The sequence below is a fragment of the Panicum virgatum genome, chromosome 9N, assembly GCF_016808335.1.
Source record: "Panicum virgatum strain AP13 chromosome 9N, P.virgatum_v5, whole genome shotgun sequence".
Classification (NCBI taxonomy): Eukaryota; Viridiplantae; Streptophyta; class Magnoliopsida; order Poales; family Poaceae; genus Panicum; species Panicum virgatum.
This window is the reverse complement of record NC_053153.1, coordinates 69,930,148-69,951,572: the sequence shown is the minus strand read 5'-3', so window position 1 is coordinate 69,951,572 and position 21,425 is coordinate 69,930,148. Positions and strand designations below refer to the sequence as shown.

The 21,425-nt window shown below is 52.5% G+C and overlaps 2 protein-coding genes across 2 annotated transcripts; both read left to right on the top strand.

Annotated features, from left to right (window-relative positions):
- The first annotated feature begins 6,032 nt into the window (after positions 1-6,032).
- LOC120691663 lies at positions 6,033-10,530 on the top strand. Its single transcript, XM_039974805.1, has 3 exons — positions 6,033-7,489; positions 9,379-9,939; positions 10,019-10,530. The coding sequence occupies exons 1-3, from the start codon at positions 6,605-6,607 to the stop codon at positions 10,118-10,120; spliced, it is 1,548 nt and encodes a 515-aa protein (XP_039830739.1). The 5' UTR covers positions 6,033-6,604; the 3' UTR covers positions 10,121-10,530.
- A 5,377-nt stretch (positions 10,531-15,907) lies between these two features.
- Positions 15,908-17,920, top strand: LOC120691667 (AT-hook motif nuclear-localized protein 20-like). The gene is made up of 2 exons (XM_039974811.1): positions 15,908-17,051; positions 17,285-17,920. The coding sequence occupies exon 1, from the start codon at positions 16,199-16,201 to the stop codon at positions 17,015-17,017; it is 819 nt and encodes a 272-aa protein (XP_039830745.1). The 5' UTR covers positions 15,908-16,198; the 3' UTR covers positions 17,018-17,051; positions 17,285-17,920.
- Positions 17,921-21,425: the final 3,505 nt, after the last annotated feature.

Below are 21,425 nucleotides of genomic sequence, written 5' to 3'. Positions count from 1 at the left end.
AGCACCGGCCGGCTCCGGCGCCGCCGCCTCCTCCGCCGCCGTACGAAGCAAGCCACCACGCACAAGACCAGAAACACCGCTGCCACCACGGCGCCCACGATGATCCAGTGCACGGCCCGAGAACTCAAGGTCCACGAGTCATTCGTCGTCGCCGCCGGGGCCGCCTTGGAGGCCGGGGCCGTCAACTCGGCCACGGCACGTCGAGTGCTCGACGTCGCGGAGATGGCGTCGGGACCCGCCGGCCCGCCGGTGGCCAGCGCTGTCTTGGCCCGGTCGAGGAAGTCGCCGGCGAGCGCGTACAGCGACGCGACAGATGATGGCTCGGGAGGAGGGCCGTACTGAGGCGGCGCCGGCGGTGGCGGCGGGGGTGCAAACGGCGGCGGCCGCGGCCTCTCGGCCGGCATGGAAAACCAGAAACGCGCCCACATCTCTGCCTGTGCAGTACAGAACACCGGCCACAAGGTAATCAAGAAGGCGGGAACACAAGGTTTTATAAGCTTATGGAAGCATCCACGGGAACCTTGGCGCGTCGTTCGCAACCTTGCGGCGCCTGATGCTGCTGTTCCGTAGAACAGAGTGCTGCGAGCGCACGGGAAAGCAGAACCAATCAGCTCGGCAAGGGCGCGCCATCTCTATCACCGGCTACCATAGACTCACAAGAGCAGAAAACACGTGCCAAATCGGTGGGCTGAGCGATCACAAATGAGATCCTGTGTCGTGGTTTGGGCCTGTTCTACGTTAATGTACCGTTACTGGAATGAACAATTCAGCGTAGGGTAATGTCAAATTCAGGGATGGGGATTCATTCGTTGACAGTAGGTCAGATTCAGGAAATCAAAAGATTCAAATCTTAAAGTAGTTGATGCCACGGTCAACCGATCATGCCAATTGGTCAGAATATAGACACATGTAAAAAAAAACAGAAACAAGGGGTCATATATTGGCTAGTAGCACTACTGGCGTGCTTGCTTCCCAGTTCCCAGCCACGGGAAGCCACGCCACAAGGCCGATTCTGAGCGTCACACCCGCCAAGCTATAGTGGCGTGGCGAGTTGTGGCTGAGAACTAAGCAGCTCCCAAGTTACTGTGAAATCGAGTTGGTTCGAACTTGCTAGTAGGCTAGTACGCAGCTTACCCCTTTTCGGTTGTACTTTCTAGTGATGATTATGTGAGATGAGATCAATAACACTGCCTAAAAGCAAAACCAGGACCAAAAATCCAAAATTATATCACACTGCTGGGCATCTTACATTTCTTAAATTTCTGTACAGGACACTAGTTAATGCATATTAAGTACACTAACTATCCTTTGTTAGAAAAGTTCGTCAAGCAAGAAATTATTTGACTGGAGTAGCAACTTCTTTTCATGGTAAACATTTCAGACAGATCAAGTTACTGCTGCTTCTTTCACAAAACAAACAATTGTTTTCCAAGTTCCAACACGAACATAATCCAGACCCTGCAATATTTTTTTTTCAATTGATTTCCGTTTTCTGAATAACACAAATAGGAGGAACGTACTAAGGATTTTATAAAAGTCTTTGACATGTATGTCATTAAGAAAGTTCGCTGCGCCGTGTATGCCACTGAAAAATTGAGTGGGTCGTCTATGCCATCGCGCGAACTTCTTTTGACATGTGTGCCATTCCATCCATATTCCGTTAGAACTTAACAGAGTTAGAGCCCTTACAGGCGGAACCCACCAATACATATGACCATTATGCTCCTGGGTGTATAGGAAAATCTCTTGTCCGCCGGTACCCTCCCACCAAGCCACTCCTACGAGCCGTGTGCCGCCACCGCCAGCCAGGAAGCTCTGCCGCGCGTCACCACCTCCCGATCCGCCATTACCCGACCTACTGCCGCCACCATGCCTTCCCACTCTGCAGCCGCTGCAGCCAGGGCGCGCCGTCGCCGCCGGCCGGCAAGGCAACAGGTGGCAGGAGAGGTGGCCTGCAGCCATCACCCCTCCAGGCAACGGGCGCCGCCGGCAGGGGATGTGGAGGCGTCGAACCATGGAACGTCGTGAAGGAAGAGGGCCTGGATGACGAGCTCACATCCTCGGCGGCGACAGGTGGCCTCAAATCGAGTTTCTATGATTCTAATAGAAGCAAGGATTGCTGGAACCGAAGTAGCAAACTAGGTCCTCCATAGGGATGGCACCAGCGGATGCGGGTGCGGGTTTTGCAAAAATCCGCCCGCAGGCAAACCCGCGGGGTTGGGAAAAAAACCCGCCCGCAGGCAGACCCGCGGGTGCATTTCTGCACCCGCACCCGCACCCACGGATTTCGGGCGGGTTTCGGGTGCCCGTGAGTGTGACAATATAAACAATAAAAATACATAAATCCATCAATTTAAACAGTCAAATAGTACATTTCTATAAGTAATAAGGGCAAACTAACAACAAATTCATAAGTTCAAAGTAATAAGAACAAACTAACAATAAATTCATAAGTTTATGTGCTCATTTTATAGTTAGGATAGTTGGACTGGACCTTATCTAAGCAGGTTAGACTGTGATTTCTTTGTTTTTGATGGGTGCGAGTCCACCCGCGGGTGGAATTTCAAACCCGCACCCACACCCGCAATATGCGGATACGCGGGTGCGGGTCCACCCACGGGTTGAATATTGAACCTGCACTCGCACCCGTCGGGTTTAAAATTCGCGGATACCCGCATCCGCGGGTGGAATTGCGATCCCTAGTCCTCCATGGATCTGACAGCCTCCCTTTTTGGCTTCTTCTAATTTGTATTGATCTGAATCTTGACTACTGAGGCCGTAATTGATGATTTGAGTGGATCGATTTGGGGATGCCGCATGGTGTTTTTTTTTTGCCATTCCTTTCTTCGGTGGATTAAGAGAAATTGCCTGCTGGTTTGTTTCGAAGCATTTTTTGGGAATTGATATGATTCAACTTCACTGCGCATCTAAAAATGATCAAGAGCCACCTGCGGTGATATTTTGACCCACCTAGAACAAGTAATCATTTTGTGGATGGTGAGGTCGGCGAGCTTGAGAGATGCAAGGGAAAGAGAAGACATGCACATGCACGGTAACTTCACCTCCCAACTAGTGCACATGCAAGGGAAAGTAGAAGGGCATTAGGGTCATTTTGCATCTTCGTTAGCCTCCGCTAAGTCTCCATCCGTCAAAAGTGGCACACATGTCAAAAAAAGTTCGCGCGATGGCACAAACGACCCACTCAACTTTTCAATGACATACACGGCACGATAAACTTACTTAATGGCATATATGTCAAAGACTCATTTTATGAAACCCAATGATAGATGACGCCCCATCTTCGTAGTACAAGCATAGGTGGAGGGACAGAAATATAAGTTTCGGTCCTACATTTGGCAGGTCGGAAAAGGTTGCAACAAAAAGCTCTCCGTTGGGTTTGGAAATGCTCCATCGCGTCAGTTCCCTGCATCATTTCCGACGCCGGCGTCAAGAACACACGGTGGAGCTGGCTCCGGCGTTCTTACTTCACTGCATTATTCTCCCGGAGCATCATCGACCACAACCTTCTGTGATGCCCGTGTCGCGAGCAGCCTCCGCCCTCCAGCGCCCGCAGCTGCAGCTGATGACATCCGCTCGCCGACTACTCTCGCCCACATCGTCTTCATCATCGGCGCTGCGATGTAAATACAAATATCTCCCGGATCACGCGCGATATCAGCACATGTATCGGAAAATGGATTTTGTTTTCAAACTAAAGGACGTGGAGCATCTCCAAAGAGTGACTAAGAAATATAGTGCTAAAAAAACTTGGTTTTAGAATATAGTGCTAAAAATCTTGGTTTTAGGACTCTGCCAAAAAATATTAGTAGGAAAAAGTACCCACATATGCAATAGTTCCTAAATAAACTGGTTCCAAAAAATATTTAATTGCTGCCACATCATCAATTTGTGGGCTCAACAACTGATTTTTTACCATGCGTGAACAGATTCGCGGAAGATTTTTTTGTCGCCGTTATTTCCGTGGGATTGGGAGCACGGAAAGGAGGGGAGAATTTGGCCCAGGATGGAGCCAATATTGGAAATGGATAAATTTTAGAAGCAATATGAGACACATGTTGGAGCATTGTTTTTTCAACTTCGTTCCCAAAACTGATTATTCAGAACTTTTATTGAAAACTCGGGATACTAACATGTTTCCTAAGCTCGGGTCGCTGCTAAGCTTTCATTTTTTTCGAAAGATCAAGGACATCTTCCCAGCATTAATTAATAAGGAGTAGCAGTAAAGGCGCCAGAGGCACCGAAGTTAACCTAGGTCGAAGTGACTTAGGCTGGAGCATGGGAATAGCCCCACAACAGAAAAAAGGAAGAAAACGTTTACAAATTACTCGGTTATGCGGCGATCAACTGGAAAGGCCAAGTGTTTAGCACCAGCTGATGTCCACAGTCTTGAAGTCTCCTTTATTTCATCGATGATTACTGCCAAGCTTTCATAAAACAGCATCAAAGCACAGTGTGCGTCGGGAACGGCTTTACTGATTTTTGAAATCGCCCATGGTAAACTTTACGCTGCTAGCATTAGCATTGCGAAATGATGGATCCCGTTCTTAGCGTTCCTCTGCTAATGATTGTTTGCGCAGCGCCGTTACCGAGTTCCCGTCAGGGCACATGCGTGACTTGGTGTTTCAATCATAAGCAGGCAGGGAACGGGCAATCAGAAACAAAAGGGGACCCGGTTCAAAAAAAAAAAAGAAACAAAAGGGGAGCAAGAAGCATCGGAGCTGTCGCTCGAGCAAACAGCCTGGGAATGGCGATATGGGCGATACAGAGCACTGAAAGCTGTATGAGAACGGACGGTTGTAACTTGTAAGTTTCGATGATAAGAGCGGTGAATGGAAGTGTGGGGTGTACCTAGGCACTATAGTAACTTTTTTGTTTCGAAGCAACACTATACTATTTCGAATGTACTAGAAATCATTGTTCCTATATTAGACACTACTATGATACTAGTCTGTGGTCTGTATCGATATGTTTTTCCTTGGACAATTAATGTGGAGTGGTATCTACCGATTGAGCAGCACGCATGACAAACATAGCGGTCTTTTGGGAGGACTCTCACAAAACGGCTTCACAAGTGAAGCTAAAAAAAGTGGCATCACCCAGCTTTTAGTTCATTTAAAATTCCAATGTATAAAATACAGTATCTCAATTTGCGTAAAATAGGTGAAAATGAAACAGGTAAAAACCCTCCCAAACAGATCATGTTGAGATTTTTAAATTTGCCATTGTGTTGTTGGCTTCTTCAAAAGTTAGACTAGATCAGCCAGCAACTGGGTGCATCAGTCTGTTCAAACTGGAAATCATTGGCCTAGCGATCTCACATCGCAAGTTGTATGTTGTTTATTGAGCCGAATATACCACCCAACGAATGAGCGAAGCCATAGGGCCTTGTTCCCCCCATGCAGGCGTATTTCGTTCCCGATACGGCAGTAGGACATCAGAGTTCGCTCAACAGATGCAGCGCACATTTGAACGCTGCCGCTCCTGCGCCCGGCTACGTTGATCGTTGCTTCGTCCATGTGCGCGCCACCTTGACGAAGGGGAAAAAAAGAAAAAAAATTCCCGGGACACGCCGAGAAAGTTAGACAGCGAAGGCCCAAGCGGCGTTCCGATGCTCCAGTGCTCCACGCGGCTGGCCGCCGACTTGCCTGGCGCCATGAGCCGGCCGCATCCGGCGGGCGGCGCGGCCACCGCACCACACATGCGCCTGCGGCGGCGGCCTCCCGCCTCCGTCTCGAGTCGCACCGAGAGATGGGCGCTGCGGTGGACACGACACACACCCCAATAAACCGAAGCGAAGCCATAGCTCGTGACTCGGTATCCTTCCCTGAGCCTTCTTTATCGGGAGGAGGGTAGTGTAGGAGTGATAAAGGGTCTAAATTTTTGAATTAGAAAATCTAAGAACTGGACTCTAAAATAGTCGGACTTTAATTTTATACAATTTTAAATTAAATAATTTAAGAATTTTGTTGAACTATAAAGAGATCACTAGCGCCATGACATATTACCATTCCTAGGTTAGCGCCTAGCAGGGCTCGGTTATCTCGCATCACCTGCCTTTCAAGCGTTCCCAGGCCGGAGCCCGACCCAACCCAACCCAACCCTATCAATCAAAACCTATACTGTAGATTAAAAACGCCGCCTTTTTGTTCCGGTCGTGCCACGCCGCGGCGCCCCCATAGCTAAACGCCACCTGCGAGCGATAAGGAAGGGAGAGGAGGCGCCCAACAAATCACAGCGTCCCACGCCGTGCGCCGGGTGTCGCCGCCGCCGCCTCGCCTCTTGCCCCAAGGCCGCGGCACCCATCGAGCGCCGGCCGGATACCGGGAGCTCCTGGAGGGCGACGAAGGGAGCAGCGTCGCGTTCCGTTCCCGCGCGCCCCCCACGGTCCCGCCGCCTCCGGGAAGAGGGGGCTCGTCGCGACGGAAGGGGTCTCTCGGGCACCAGGCCCACATCATTATTGTTCGCGGGAAGGAAACGAACGGCCGGGGCCTCGAGCCCTGCCGGCCACTCCGTTGCGCGTCGCGAGATCCCCGCGGGATCGTTGCGGTAGCGCGGGGAAGGCGGTGATCGGGGGCCGGTGCGGATGCTGCACAAATGGAAGGCCGTGGAGGGCGGCGGGTGCGCCGGCGTCGCGGGCGGCGGCGACCAGCGCCGGCGGTGCGTGGCGGCGTCGCTGTCCATGCTCATCGCGGCCACCCTGGCGTTCCTCGCCTACGTCGCCTTCTTCCCCAACGACGGCGCGGGCGGGCTGTACCGGCTGTGGAGGTGCCAGGGTTGCGCGGGCGAGCTCGGCGAGTCCCCCGGCGACGAGGCGCCCGCGGCCGACGGGCCTTCGCCCTCGCGCGCGGCCAGGGAGCCGACGACGCTGTCGCACATCGTGTTCGGCATCGGCGCCTCGGCGCGGACGTGGGACCAGCGCCGCGGGTACGCGGAGCTGTGGTGGCGCCCCGACCAGATGCGCGGGCACGTGTGGCTCGACGAGGAGCCGGTGAGCCCGTGGCCGGCGGCGACGTGCCCGCCGTACCGCGTATCGGCGGACGCGTCCCGGTTCGGGGACCGCGCGTCCGCAGCAAGGATGGCCAGGATCGTGGCCGACTCGTTCCTGGCCGTCGCCGCGGAGCTCGGGAACGACACGGCCCGCGACGAGCCGCGGTGGTTCGTGATGGGCGACGACGACACGGTGTTCTTCCCGGACAACCTGGTGGCCGTGCTGCGCAAGTACGACCACGGGGAGATGTACTACGTCGGGGCGCCGTCGGAGAGCGTGGAGCAGGACGTGATGCACTCGTACGGCATGGCCTTCGGCGGCGGCGGGTTCGCGGTCAGCTACCCGGCCGCCGCCGCGCTCGCCAAGGCCATCGACGGCTGCCTCGACCGCTACGTGTACTTCTACGGCAGCGATCAGCGCGTGCAGGCCTGCCTCACAGAGCTCGGCGTCCCGCTCACCCGCGAGCCCGGATTCCACCAGGTGAGTGCCCGGTAACTCCGCCCGCTCCATTTCTTCCTCCATTATTAATTCCATCTCGTTTCAAACATTTAAAAAATACTCCAAAATAGCAACTTTTAAGTACGTAGAGTATGCTGCTTGCGTTGTGCCTAATCAACCCAAAAATGGCCTTTTAAACCATCTTTGGAATCGGTAACGGATTATGTGAGCCTCCGATGCACATGCCAAATTCAGCTCAGCTAGAGCTAGTCTTGGTTCAGCAGCTTGGCTGACCAGTCCAAGCTGATTCCACTCGTTTTTTCCTTTTTTTGCCTTGCCCTGCCCCCTCCATCATCCTGGATCAGAGCTTTTTGACGGAACCTTTCACCGTTCTCCCTAGTCCCTAGTAAAAATGTCTCAGCAGCTTTAACGATCCCCTCCCCTCGTCCTGCGTTGAGAATCGACGGAAGCATCTTTCGGTTGCTGCAAAGGCGAATATAGTTGCGTCGAGAACCTTTTCTGGAAATCGCTGGAGCCCGGCCGTGGCGGCACGCGTACGCGACGGCGGACAAATGCTACCCATGGCCTCTTTGCCGGACAGCGTGGACCATGGAGTCGCCGGACCCCAGGGCCCGGGCCGACCAGTTGTCCGTGCAGTCCTTGGACTTTCACCAGTTCACCCCCCATTGTGGCGCGGGCATCTCGCAGGACAAGCGTCGATCGACAGGCCACAAGAGAGCACTGACTGGCACAGCCAACCACCGCTAGTCCTCTAGCAAAAGGACATCGAGCCCTCCCTCATCTTTTCTTTTTCGCAATCGCCACCCCATTCCCACTGGTGCCATGCCCCAGCCGGCGGGCATCGCCGTCTGTAAACAGGACAGCGAGCCAGGGACGCGCGCAGATTCGGGGTAGATTTTTCTCCGGCGCGGCGCCGGTTGGTGGAGGCGTCGAGCCAAACCATGTGTCGCATCTTGGCCGATGGTCCCGGGCATGGCATGGGTACTGCTCGGCGCCGGGCACTGTCAAGGATCCCGGAGGATACCGGCACTGCGGCCGCGGGCCGCGGGCGGCTTTTGAACCTTCTTCCACCGGGCGCACGGAATGATGAGACCCCCGCACGCCTTCGCCGTAGTGGCGGCCGTCGTGGTGGAGCGTCCACGATTAGTGGCGCCGGGGAAAAGCTTGGTCTCGTTTTGGAGACCTAATCAAAGTTCGTGGCTGTAAAACACCGTGGCGGTGGTGGTCCGAGATCTCGACGTCGCGTTCAGGCGGAGTGTGCTGGTGGGTGGTTGGTGCGACGTGTGACCTCGCCGGGCCAGGTGTGCGGCCGTCCTTCTCCGGCGGTGACGAGGTTGCCCGGTCTAGGTGTCGATCGAGACACTAGCGTAGCTTCTGCCGCAAGGTCTAGGAAATTGTTAGGACAAGGCCATCAGGCGAGGACGTAGCAACCGGTGCGCTGCAGCATCCCAGGCCAGCGCAGCCGGTGTACGCGCTTGCCGGCAATTTCTACCGTGCTTGACATGCCGTGGAGTCGTATCCGATGAACCGACAAAGAGAGAGACTTTGGGCCGCTTCTGTGCCTTCCCAGGACAGACGACCAGACCAGACGCGCCCCGTTTCCTTTCTCCACGCTCTGCTGAACCGTTTCCAGATCTGTGATGTCTGCGCGTTTCGTCGCGTGGCGCACGCTCACCCGGGATGCCGTGTGTCTCGTTGTCTCCTCATGCGCCCCAGCCCTTTTTCCTGCCAACCTTACCATGAACCGCCACCTGGCCTCGAGAATCTACCGGCACGAACTTCCACGCGCGTGCAGAAAAGTTCCTTGGCAGCTGCTTTTTACTCTCTCTCTCTCTCTCTCTCTCTTTTCAGAGGATCATCACTGTTTTGACTGATGACACGTCGCCCCTACGCGCGACACACAAATGCAGGTGGACATCCGCGGCGACGCGTACGGGATGCTGGCGGCCCACCCGGTGGCGCCGCTGGTGTCGCTGCACCACCTCGACCACATCCAGCCCATCAGCCCGCGGGGCAAGACCGCGCTAGAGGCGGTCCGGCCCCTGGTGGCCGCGTCCCGCCTGGACCCGGCGCGGGCGCTGCAGCAGAGCATCTGCTACCAGCGTGGGCCGGGCTACGTCTGGTCCGTCTCCGTCGCGTGGGGCTACACCGCGCAGCTGTACCCGTGGGCCGTGGCGCCGCACGACCTGGAGGTGCCGCTGCAGACGTTCCGGACCTGGCGGAGCTGGGCCGACGGGCCGTTCGTCTTCAACACGCGGCCGCTGAGCCCGCGCGACGCCTGCGCGCGCCCCGCCATCTTCTTCCTCAGCGCCGCCCGGAACGGGACGGCCACCACCGTGACCGAGTACGCCAGGCACGACGCCGCGTCGCCGCCAGAGAAGGAGTGCGACAGAGCCAGCTTCCGGGCGGCGTCCACGGTGCACACCGTCAGGGTCATCGCCCCCAGGATGAGCGAGGGCGACTGGAGACGGGTAAGTGCCGCCGCCGCCGCCACCGGCGCCTCTCGCGATGCCGCGATGCTAACTTTTCTTTGTGCAACGATGTTTTCAGGCCCCGCGGCGGCAGTGCTGCAAGACGAGGCGGACGAGATGGGGCTCGGTGCTGGAGGTGCGGATACGGCGCTGCGGCCGGGGAGAGCTCACGTCGCCGTGATTTCTTCGCCACGGCAGCGGATACACGAGGATAGTACAGCGGTAGTGTGATACGATCGTTCGGTTGCCTGACACGTACGTACTAGATAGTGGAGGCTGGCACGGTGGCACCTGCCGGCGACGAACAGATTCTCCTCGCTGTGTATAAATGGCTTCGTGGACTACGAGACCCACCAGACATACAGATCACGTATACGTATACGTGCGTGCGTACATCAGGTCCACGCTTCTTCTTTTTCTCCCCCTGTTTGGCATTGCTGGCTTGGTGTACTGTAAAGAGCAAGGTGGGTCTGTTTGCACGCAGACAAGTGATGGGTTCTGCCATTCTCTGAAGAGGAGGGTCAAGGCCCTGCTGTATGTTTCAGCCTTTACCTCTTTCCTGGTAGCTTACTGATTTTGAAAATGGGGAAATGATTGTTTGCTTAAAGTGGTGGATTGGGTGCGAAAGAAGCAGAAATTCAAAGATGTGCTTTCTGCGGCATGCAGAAGAAAAGGTGACGAGAGCCCATTGGGCCGTAACACATGTGCATGGTAGCCCATAATGCTTGGAATTTCAATGGGCCGGATTAAGAGTTGCATGACCCATGTCGGCACACCCCTTCCGGACTCCGAGGCGTGTCCTCTCCGTGTCAACCTACCTTGATGCTGTCGGAACTCGGAACTCCGAACTCGGAAGGGGAAAGCAAAGCGTACAAAATAAGCTCCGACGCAAAATGCATTAAGAGGTTTCGAGTCAAACACTGATCTGTTAAACTGTTATCTTACGCACAAGTTACACGGTTACTGTAGCCGATGTGCCCAAACTTGTATATTATTGTCCTCCTGAGACTTTGGCCGCTTCTCTGGAACACCCTTTCCAGGACATTTCACATATATAGTGACTAACTGACTAGTGACCAGTGAGTAGCCACCGTCTGAGCAACCGAAGCATCGTCGTTGGTCGAAAGAAATAGTATGGGGCTGCGCTAGTGAAGGTTTTAGAAAAGGCAAAAGAGGAGGAAATAAAATTGGAGGTGGCATCGCAGTCCCTTTCAAAGCACCACCCAAGTGGGGAGCAGCGTAGAACAAGGCCAAACATCCAACGTCTAAGCCCACCAACATTGTGTGGCTCACATTGCCCGGGGAATTATCCACGAGTTCCTCGGTAGCATACAGGGTCTACTTGTCCATTTAAAGAAAGTCAATCTGGTCAGCGATATATTCCATCCGTGTAAGAACAAAGACATATTCAATTCGTCAGACAAGACTTTTAAAAATAATTATTCCATGATATATAAGTTCTATGACAACAAAATTGACATTAACAGATTTATATTCAAAAAAATACCTTTGTATGGATGTACTTTTGCATCACAAAAATAGAATAATATTGTATTGATTGTTGGTCCAAGTCTTATTTTAACGAAACGAAATACTCCTAGTAAAGAATAAGAGAAGCACCAACCAACCTTCCCAACACCTATGTGATCACCACTTTAGGTGGCCAGTCTACTTCTTTCCATCCTGTCATAAGTTAAAATAATCTAAATTTAATAAAAATTTATAGAAAAGAATATTAACATCTAACACATCAGCAAGTATGTAAATAATAAAAAAATTATTATGTAATGATCATTTTTAATTAATATTTAGAATATTTTTTCTACAAATTTAGTCAAACTTAGATCAGTTTTAACTTAGGACATTCCAAAATCTTATATTTTAGGACGGATTGCAAGATCAAGTTATATACTATAACTTGTTTTACAAAATATACTGCAAGATCCAAGTCATCTAATAACATTCTTTGAGCAATTAGTCGTATACTATAATTTCTTTTACAAAATAGACTAAGATCAAAAGTGATATAGTGTAATTTCTTTAAAATCATATCCACAAGCATGCCCAGTCGCACTCGAACAGTGCTCTGACTTACCAGGTATTTTCTCTGAATTTGTATGCACCTACGAGTACGAAACTATCAACACTTTGAAATCCAGGTACATCTGATTTCGACAAGTACTGCTCGCCTTGCTCCGCTGGAAGTCAAACACTGCATGTGCATGGCAACTTGGAAAGCTATAGCCAGCCGAACACGCAAGCATTCGTCAAAACTTGTTTCGAGAACAAGTCGACGGAGGCCACAACGCGTCGCTGAAGACGAACTGACGAAGCATGTGGATATGCACGAGCATTTTGGCGCCACATGGTAGAGCGGCCGGACTAGAGTTCCTCCCAGCTCGCCGCGGCGATCGCCGTCACGCAGCGTAACCGCTGATGTCTTCGTGCAGTGTGCTGCGCCGCCGAACATGGTGCTGCTCTCTCTCCGGGCGGCCGGTGTGCCGCACAATCTGAACATGCCGGATTCGATCGATTTCGTAAGCACGGCGGCAAGGAAGAAGCAGGGGCGACGACGACCAAGTGCAATAAGCTAAGGCGAGGCAAGTGGCAAGGCAGCTCAAAAAGTCTCGTGCTTTGCGGCCGGCCGTGCCGACGGCGGCGCGATAGGTACGGTGTATGTTCAGCTCAATGTCCATGCATCCATGGCGACGTCGGCAGCGTGTACATGTTTGTCAACCCCCGTGCTCTCCTTTGCTTCGTTTGCAAGGGAAGCGACGAGGCATCGATTCCTCTCTTTGTGCCTGCGCTCTCAAGGCAGAGAAAGGTATAGCTCGAGTTCACATTCTCAGGTGAGGAAAAAATTGGGAGACAGACAGACATGGAGTCATGGGTGGCTACTGGTCTACTGGATTTAGTGGAGAAAAAACAATCAACGATCCTGACCTCCTCATCAATCGACCTATTAAGATTGAGATCGAATTAAAAAGAAAAAAAGAGAGATAAGACCTTTATGATACGCGGATACTTCGCAAAACTCACGTATCGGTATCGGATACCCGTACTCCACGGATACTCCCGGATACGTATCCCGTAAGTATCGTACTATTTAGGTATTTTCAAATAATAAAAATAAATCGGATACTCATGGGATACCTGTCCGATACCTTCAAACCCTAACAACACCACACAATCGCTTCGTATAAAGGTCCTTCGTTCAGCTGTGCCACCCTCTCATCCCCACTCGCGCAGCCGCAGGCCCGCAGCAGCCTCGCACGGCTCGCGCGGCCCGCGCAGCCGCTAGAGAGGGAGAGGATGAGCCGCAGCCTCCGGAGAGGGAGAGGAGGAGTCGCGGCCGCCAGAGTTGGCCGCTACACAGAGAAAGAGAAAGAGAGAGTGCCGGAGGTTGGGGAAGAAGACGACCGACATCTATTCGTGGAACAGACGAACAGGTAAGAGAAGGTTAGTTCTTTTTTCCTTTGCCCCTTCCCTTTTCTAATAATTATAGAACATATTAATATATGAGTTTATGACGCATTATAGTCCCTGGAACTTCTATTTTCTCACATTCCAGTTCTTGAAACTTTTATTTATTTTTATTTTTTATATATATTGGCGTATCTCCGTATCCTTATTTTTGGAAAAATGACGTATCGGAGTATCCCTATATCGCGTACTGGTATCCGTATCCGCGTATCCGGGCATCATAGCCTTTATTTGCAGGTGAGTGTGAGAGAGAAGCATCTGATAGCAGGCGCTACGCAACAAGGCTTTGGCTGATGACAATTATGGCCTAAACAGCTTTTCCGCGTAACAACGGAAGGCTAATGGCCCCGCGACTGCTCATCGACGGCGACGGGCGAGTCATCGGTCGAGAAAAACCACGGCCGGTGGCGGCCCCACCAGCGAGCCAAAGTTCGCGAGCGACGGCGACCGCCGGAGATGCATGTTCCCGGCGGGGGCCTGCTGTTTCCCGGCACTGCACTGCACGGCCCGCCTGAAAATCAAACCATTAACAACTAACGGGGAGCCGCCGAGTCAAGGTCGAGGCGTCACGTCGTCGATGGGCCGGTCGGGGGTGGATCGGGCGGGGGGAGGGGGAGCGTGCAATGTACTTGGCGCGGGATCGATCGGGGGCGCGCCGCTGCAGGAGGCGGGGGCCCGACCCGACCCGGCCGCCGTCGCTGTCGCCGATCGCGACGCGCCAGCTGGCAAGCGACCCCGGCCCATGGCGCTTGCCGTTTGGGTTTGGCCATGCGGCGGAGACAGTGGAGTGCGGCGCAGTATAATGACACCGCCGCCGCCGGGCGGCACCCTGCGGGAGTGGCTTGTCATACCAACCCTAGCTAGACCATTACCCCTCGCTAATCAGTGGCTTGCTGGCTGCGGCTTGTTGGCCTGCTTGATTATTTTCAATTTAAATTACCCGGCAGGAGGGATGTCATTGTTGATTGCTGTGAGCGTGCACTATTCCAGATCGATTACTCCGCCCGGTGTCAGTCTGTTGCAATGATCACTCTCTGGTTGACAATTTATCAGTGCTTACATTTATACACATAAAATATGGGAGTAAAAGATATACTGGAGTTACACTACTAACGGGCCGGGGGAATCGAATGGATGGATAAAGGGTGAGAGTGTGTGTCTGTCCTCGTCCTCAGTAGTCAGTCCTCTTTAACCTGCCGCATGGCAGGTCTTTTAAAAAACAAATCGCGACAAGAACGGGTGGCTAGCGAAACATAGCGTGGCATGAATGGGGTCGGGGACATGCACCGGTATGGCAGCGCCCTGTGCGGAGTCCCTCTCATTGTTTTCGGCCTTATCTTTTAGGGTTTATTTCGGCCTCATCTTTTCACCACCAGGCAGATCAGGGAGCGTTTTGTGCAACTGCTTGTGATTATTGAATGCCATGCAAAAACACATGAACTCGCTCCGCGGTTTGGAGGTTCTCGGTACCTATATGTGTTTTTGCATATTATTGGTCAAGATTGTAACTTTATTTCTGAGTAATAGAAGAGCTCTCTTTTCCTTACAAAAGAAAGATTGCCAAGCAAAAACAAAAAGAGAATTGTTCTACGACCTTCGTTGGACATCATGATCCGTACTAATCTAAAAAGTAGAGAGATATATCATAAATATCAATGTGTATGTAGTATGGTCAGTGTTATTTTAAAGTTTAGCCTATTATTCGGGCAAAACAGTATTTAGACGGACAAAGCGGCCGATTAAATGGTCAAAATAACCAAATAAACAGAATGTCGTTGTACTACCGTGTAGCGCTTTAACAGTGTGCAAATAGGCTAAACGACCGATTAGACGGACAATAAGTATGGTATGCTGAGCTGGTTACCGACCGGAGAAAAAGAGGGACGAAGACAAAATCAGATGGCCCATTTCTTCGTGCGACTGTAACCGAGTACTCCAGTAGGGCAACTGTGTGTTAGCGTCACGCTCCGTCCGCCCCGTTCGGATCGCGAGCTAGGGAACGGCCACTACCACTAATACACTGGGGTACACAGTATGACGGTACACCGGGTTCCGGTGCACCACACGCGCGCGCATGATGACGACAGGAGATGCAAACGGTCGTGGTCGCGTCCAAAGGCGCACGTGGTTTCCGCGCCGCGCGATGCATGATCGATCGCTGACGACCGGTTTTCAAACCCCGGCCCATCCGCGCTGCGGCGATCACACCAGACTAGCCATGCCGGCTGCCGCGCCGCGCCGTACCCCCCGGCCCCCGCGAGCCTTCTCCGAACCTTCACCATCTCTCTCTCCCTCTCTTTTTTTTTAAAAAAAACATCTCTCTCTCTCTCTCACACACACGCACGGCTTGATTAGCGCGTACGAATTGAACGTACACATGTGTCGCTGCAGTTACTACGGAGCACTCTACAAAACAGTAGCAGGCTCGCCACTGGGCACGATGGCATCCATCCACTGACCGGACCGTGTATATATGTCTCGGTTGGGGACGGAGTCGGTCACCTTGATTCTCCGATCCCGTAGCTGATAGCGCGCCCCAGAAGGTTTTCTTCGGGGGTGGAAACGAACAGGGAAAGCCGCGGGGGAGAAGTGCATTCCAGAGAAGAGATAGGCATAAATAGCTAGCCACGCGCGGCGGAGAGCGAGCTAGCAACGCAGAGGCTGCCTGCTTCCTGGTCGCCGCCTCGCGTCGTCGATCGGCGCGGTGTTTCTCACGGCTACCAAGATAGTAGGGCTGGCAAACCGGTGGCCGGCCGCCGGCGCGGCGGCCGAGGAGATGGGGAGCCTCGACGGCCACGCGCTGCAGGGCCACCACCACGGCTACGCCGCCCACTCCCACGTCGGCGCCGACAGCGGCGGCGGCGGCAACAGCAACAACGACGAGGACGACGCGTCGCCGCCGCCGGCGTCGTCGGGTGGAGGAGCGGGGGCGGGCTCGCGCCGGCCGCGCGGGCGGCCCCCCGGGTCCAAGAACAAGCCCAAGCCGCCCGTGGTGGTGACGCGGGAGAGCCCCAACGCGATGCGCTCCCACGTGCTGGAGATCGCCAGCGGCGCCGACATCGCGGACGCCATCGCGGGCTTATCCCGCCGCCGCCAGCGCGGCGTCTCCGTTCTCAGCGGGACCGGCGCCGTCACCAACGTCACGCTGCGGCAGCCCGCGGGGGCCGGGGCCGCCGCCGTCGCGCTGCGGGGCCGCTTCGAGATACTCTCCCTGTCGGGTGCCTTCCTCCCGGCGCCGGCGCCGCCGGGGGCCACGGGGCTCGCCGTGTACCTGGCGGGAGGGCAGGGGCAGGTGGTGGGCGGGAGCGTCATGGGAGAGCTCATCGCGTCGGGCCCCGTCATGGTGATCGCCGCCACGTTCGGCAACGCCACCTACGAGAGGCTGCCGCTGGACCAGGACGCCGACGAGGGCGCCGTGCTGTCCGGGTCGTCCGAGGGCGCCGCCACCGCGCAGCAGCTGGAGCAGCAGCCGCAGAGCAGCGGGGGCAACGTCGTGCCGCCGTCCATGTACGCCGTCCCGCCGATGCCGCCGCACGACATGTTCGGTCAGTGGGGGCACCCCGCCGTGACGCGGCCACCGCCGACGTCGTTCTAGCAACCAGGCGCTTGCTTGCTGCACCGCCCGGCCGGTGATTACCTTTGCTAGTTAGATCTCTACTTCCTCCGTAGCTGCAGGCCAGTTGTTTGAGTAGCTCGACTACCATGTTAATTAATGTGCCATGTCATGCATATGTGTGTGGATCTTTTCATTTCTTCTCTTCTACTTGGAAGCCTGTGATATTAATCAACTACTCCTACTAGTATTTGCGTATCAGCAATTCAGCATCGACCAATGTTTACTGGCTACTCAATCTATCTGCAGGATGGCGTCTCTGCAGGCATCAACGACCCATGCGATCCGATCAGTTTCATGTGAACTGCTAAGTGAATCTTCATTCTTTCATGGCCGCTATCTAATCGAATCAGTTCTGCTGTATATCTTGTGGGAATGCCTGCGCAAGTTAGATGCCATACCATATCACAATGAACTGATCATATGTACATGTTTTTCTTTGTTTGCTCCTCATCATACATAAATCGATCTGGCCCGTAGGTTTGATCATTTCAACGAACTCAGAATGATTCCAAAATTTCAAAAAAGTAATAATACTACTATGTTCTTTCAAAATAAACTATGTTAATTGTTGACTTCTGAACTTTACTGCTGTCAGGAGATCTACTGATCTTGACATTCCATTTTGCTAGTTTATTATTTCTTCGATCACTCTACCTTTTCGCTGACTGATAAATCTAATAATGGGTAGGGGGTGTGAAGAAGGGAACGCATCCTGATGTGAGGTATGTGCACCAAATCTGGAAAACTCTTGTATGCAAATAGTTATTACAAACTGTGTATAGGTACTTCAATTTCTGTGTATGGATTGTACTTCAAACTGTGTATAGGTACTCCAATTTCTGTGTATGGATTGTACTTCAAACTGTGTATCCTCACAATCATCTAACTATGGACTGTATCCTGAAAATTTTTTGGAGATGTTTATAACCTAATTAGGAGTATTAGAGACAGACTAATTACAAAACTATTTACACGAATGGACGAGAAATCGCAAGACGAATCTATTAAGTCTAATTAATCCGTCATTGAAAGTTGTTTACTGTAATACGACATTATCTAATCATTGCATAATTAGGTTAATTAGATTCGTCTCGCGATTTTGTCCGGGGGTTATGGAATGAGTTTTGTCAGTTATCCACATTTAATATTTCTAATTAGCGATCAAATATTTGAAATTACTGTAGCATTTGAAATTTTTTTGGAACTAAATAGGACGTAATAATGGCTGACGAAATTACCCAAGCAAGAAAGCAACGAACTGGTCAGTATGCGAAAAATTGACGTAGTAGCTAGATCTAGTCTTAAGAAGCAAAGTACAACGATCAACGACGCAAGTGGCAGTACAACAAATTTTGCCATTTTTACGATGCTCCCGAGCACAAACTGGGAACATGATCGGGAACACCGGAAAAAAAGGAGCAGCCAAATTCGCCGGTCAGCAAAATTCCAGCCGCTCCGAATCCATCGCTGCTGCATTCTTGTCTGCCCCCAGGAAAAGACCCGTCCCGTCACGAGCGTACCCTCCCCTCCACTACTGCTCGCCCCATTCGTTCCCTCCCCCTTTTCCCATTTCAGCTCACCCGGACAGGAAGAAATGCTCTCAATCTCAGCACGGAGCAGCGGTGGTTGGAGGGGGGATGGCCGCCGCATGGATGGGCAAGTAGCGTGTGACAGAATCGTCAAATTAAAACTCTAATTAAGTGTAATGATTATCATTTGAGCATATCGAGTGTATTAGTTTAATAGCTTAATTTGGCGATCCTTTCTCAACCCACAGCCCGATCGAAACAACACCGGTAGTCCCACGCAAGGGTGGGCGCAGATGGTACAAGCACGACATAATACTTGAAAATACAGGAATGAAAACAATATGAAACACTTATTTTACAAGTCGAGTTCCAAATATACATAAATGTTACATAAACGAAATAATTTTACACAATATTACAAGAGTAACCAATGTTCAAAGGAACAATTTCTACACCTAAACTTTACTCCACCCTATCCTGCCTGCACCCAACCGGTCAGCCCGGCTCCTTCAATCGGTCAGTCTGGTTGCCACTGCCTGATCCACACCACCGGTCAGACCGGTCACACTGACCGGTCAGACCGGTCCTCGCAAAACAGAGGGGTTGCACACACAGCCCTCAAGGGTGCAACCCGACAACTCCCTAGCCTAGGGGTCTCGCTCCACCACTTCCCACCCCTCTGCATCTCGGCGGATGAACTTGACACAGCAGGGGCAGAAGTCAACATCCGGATGGCCTGAAATGATTGTGGCAACAAACCCTGAGTGTACTAATACTCAGCAAGGCTTACCCGACCAGTGGGTATAACTTAGCCCACATATCTAGACATGCAAGATATTTGGCTGGTGGTTTATTTTGCAGAAAAGCATCTAAAAGTGGATGTTTATTTTCAATATTTTAGCTCCATGTTCTATATAGATTAACCTCAATCTAATATTTGCACAATTCAACTATTGCACACAAGGTGAAGCAATCATAATAATTCAATGTGTTCAACATTATATATATACATATATATATATATATATATATATATATAATTCACCATCTAACATTTTGCTACGATGCAGCAAAGAGATCAAGGCCCTCATATCCGCGAGACACGGCGAATCGATTCGATTTAACCTTGTAAGGTAGACCTAACCAACACGGCACGCGTAGGCCCCGTCGGACCCCACGCACCAACCCTTCCCCTCCCCGCCTCAAATTACAGAACCACCCCCATCTTCATATAGTCAGCCGAGCTCAATGTGAGACCACCAAAAGTAAACATATGCATCCCGTTTCTCCGCGACTACTCGACTCGCCCTACGGGGTGGTGATGCAGTTCTGTACTTTCGAAGCGAGGCATTACTAGGCTTACCGGTTTCGACTATCTCCTACTCCCGGCATGCGGTTAGTACAGTTCAATCCCCGATTTAACCAAATCAATTTCTATCTATTCTCACTAACAAACTCTGATTTAACCCTCTCAGCCCTGCTAGCACCGGTCAGACCAGTCTGGCCTGTGTGCGACTCGAGACAAAAAATCCGGAGTATCCGGACGTATTCTCAGAGTATCGGGACTCCCAAGTCCGGAGAATCCGAACCTAACTCTGGAATGTCTAGATCACCACAACCCCGGAGTATCCGATCCAATGGCCGGACTGTCCGGGGCACTACCGGTCACCGGTCCCTCCGACCGGTCAGACCGGTCCTACCCAGACCAAAAACCTAGGATTCCTTGGCGCGCCGAAAATCGCCCACAAATTCTTAAACCCTTATAGGCACTAGTCCAGGGATACATTTGGATGTTTTTTATTAGAGGGAACCACCTAAAAACATCTAGAAGTAGAAATCAACCATCACAAGCTAAAATACCTTGGGTGAGTGTTTCCCCCGCGAAGAACTTGGATCCCTCGCTCCCCAAGGAGGGAATCGTGGAGAAGAAGCTCCCCCACGCCGGTTTGATCCTTCCTTGGCCTTGAAATCAAGTGGAAAGGGAGAATTTTGGACTTAGGGTTTGGGTGAGAGGGGAGGGAGAGGGAGCTCGGGCTCAAGCTGGCTCTGGTGAGGGTGAGGGAGTTGGTGGGGAGGAAAAGAGAGATCTAAATGTTGTGGGCCCAACCAGTTGAACCCAGTTCAACCGGTCAGACCGGTCCGGCCCAAACTGACAGGAAAAATTTTGGATTAGGATTTGTCGTGCGAGTTGAACTAATGGCCATGATTAACTTAATTACAGAAGATTAACACCTGGGTGTTACATGGCGCCATGGAGATGGCGACATGGCGACACTGTGCCCTGGCCCCCGACCGGACGCCGGGTGAGGTGAGGGGAAACGAAGTGAAGTGATGGGTGTGTGAGTGCGCCTGCCCATCGTGTCGGTGTGTCTAGTACATGTTCCAAAACCGCACGGAACGAAAGGGATCGTCCCTGTGTGCTGCCCGGCCGTCTTTGGATGCTCGGAGAACATGCCATAGATGTATGTCCATCGCCTGCTCGTCACTCTCTCACGGCGTCTCGAACGCTACGACGACGCTGCGGTAACGAACCTGCTTCATGCCAAAAGGTGATTCGCCTTCGTTCGTTCCTGCTGGTGCCGTGATTTCGTGCACGAATATCCCAGTCTCTCTCTCTCTCTCTCTCTCTCTCTCTCTCTCTCTCTCTCTCTCTACAGAGGCAGAGGCCAAAGGATGATGGTATTGGTAGGGTAGGTGTGACTTCGGCATGGGTGGCCGATGTGTCCGATTTGATCTCTGAAGTGTGATCCAAGTTGGCGATGCCTGTCCCCGTCCCGTCGAGAAGGAGGCGGCAAGCGGTGGTTGGCCTTTGGAGCGCAGGCATTCACATCGGACCTGCACGGCGGGGCCCCTCCGCC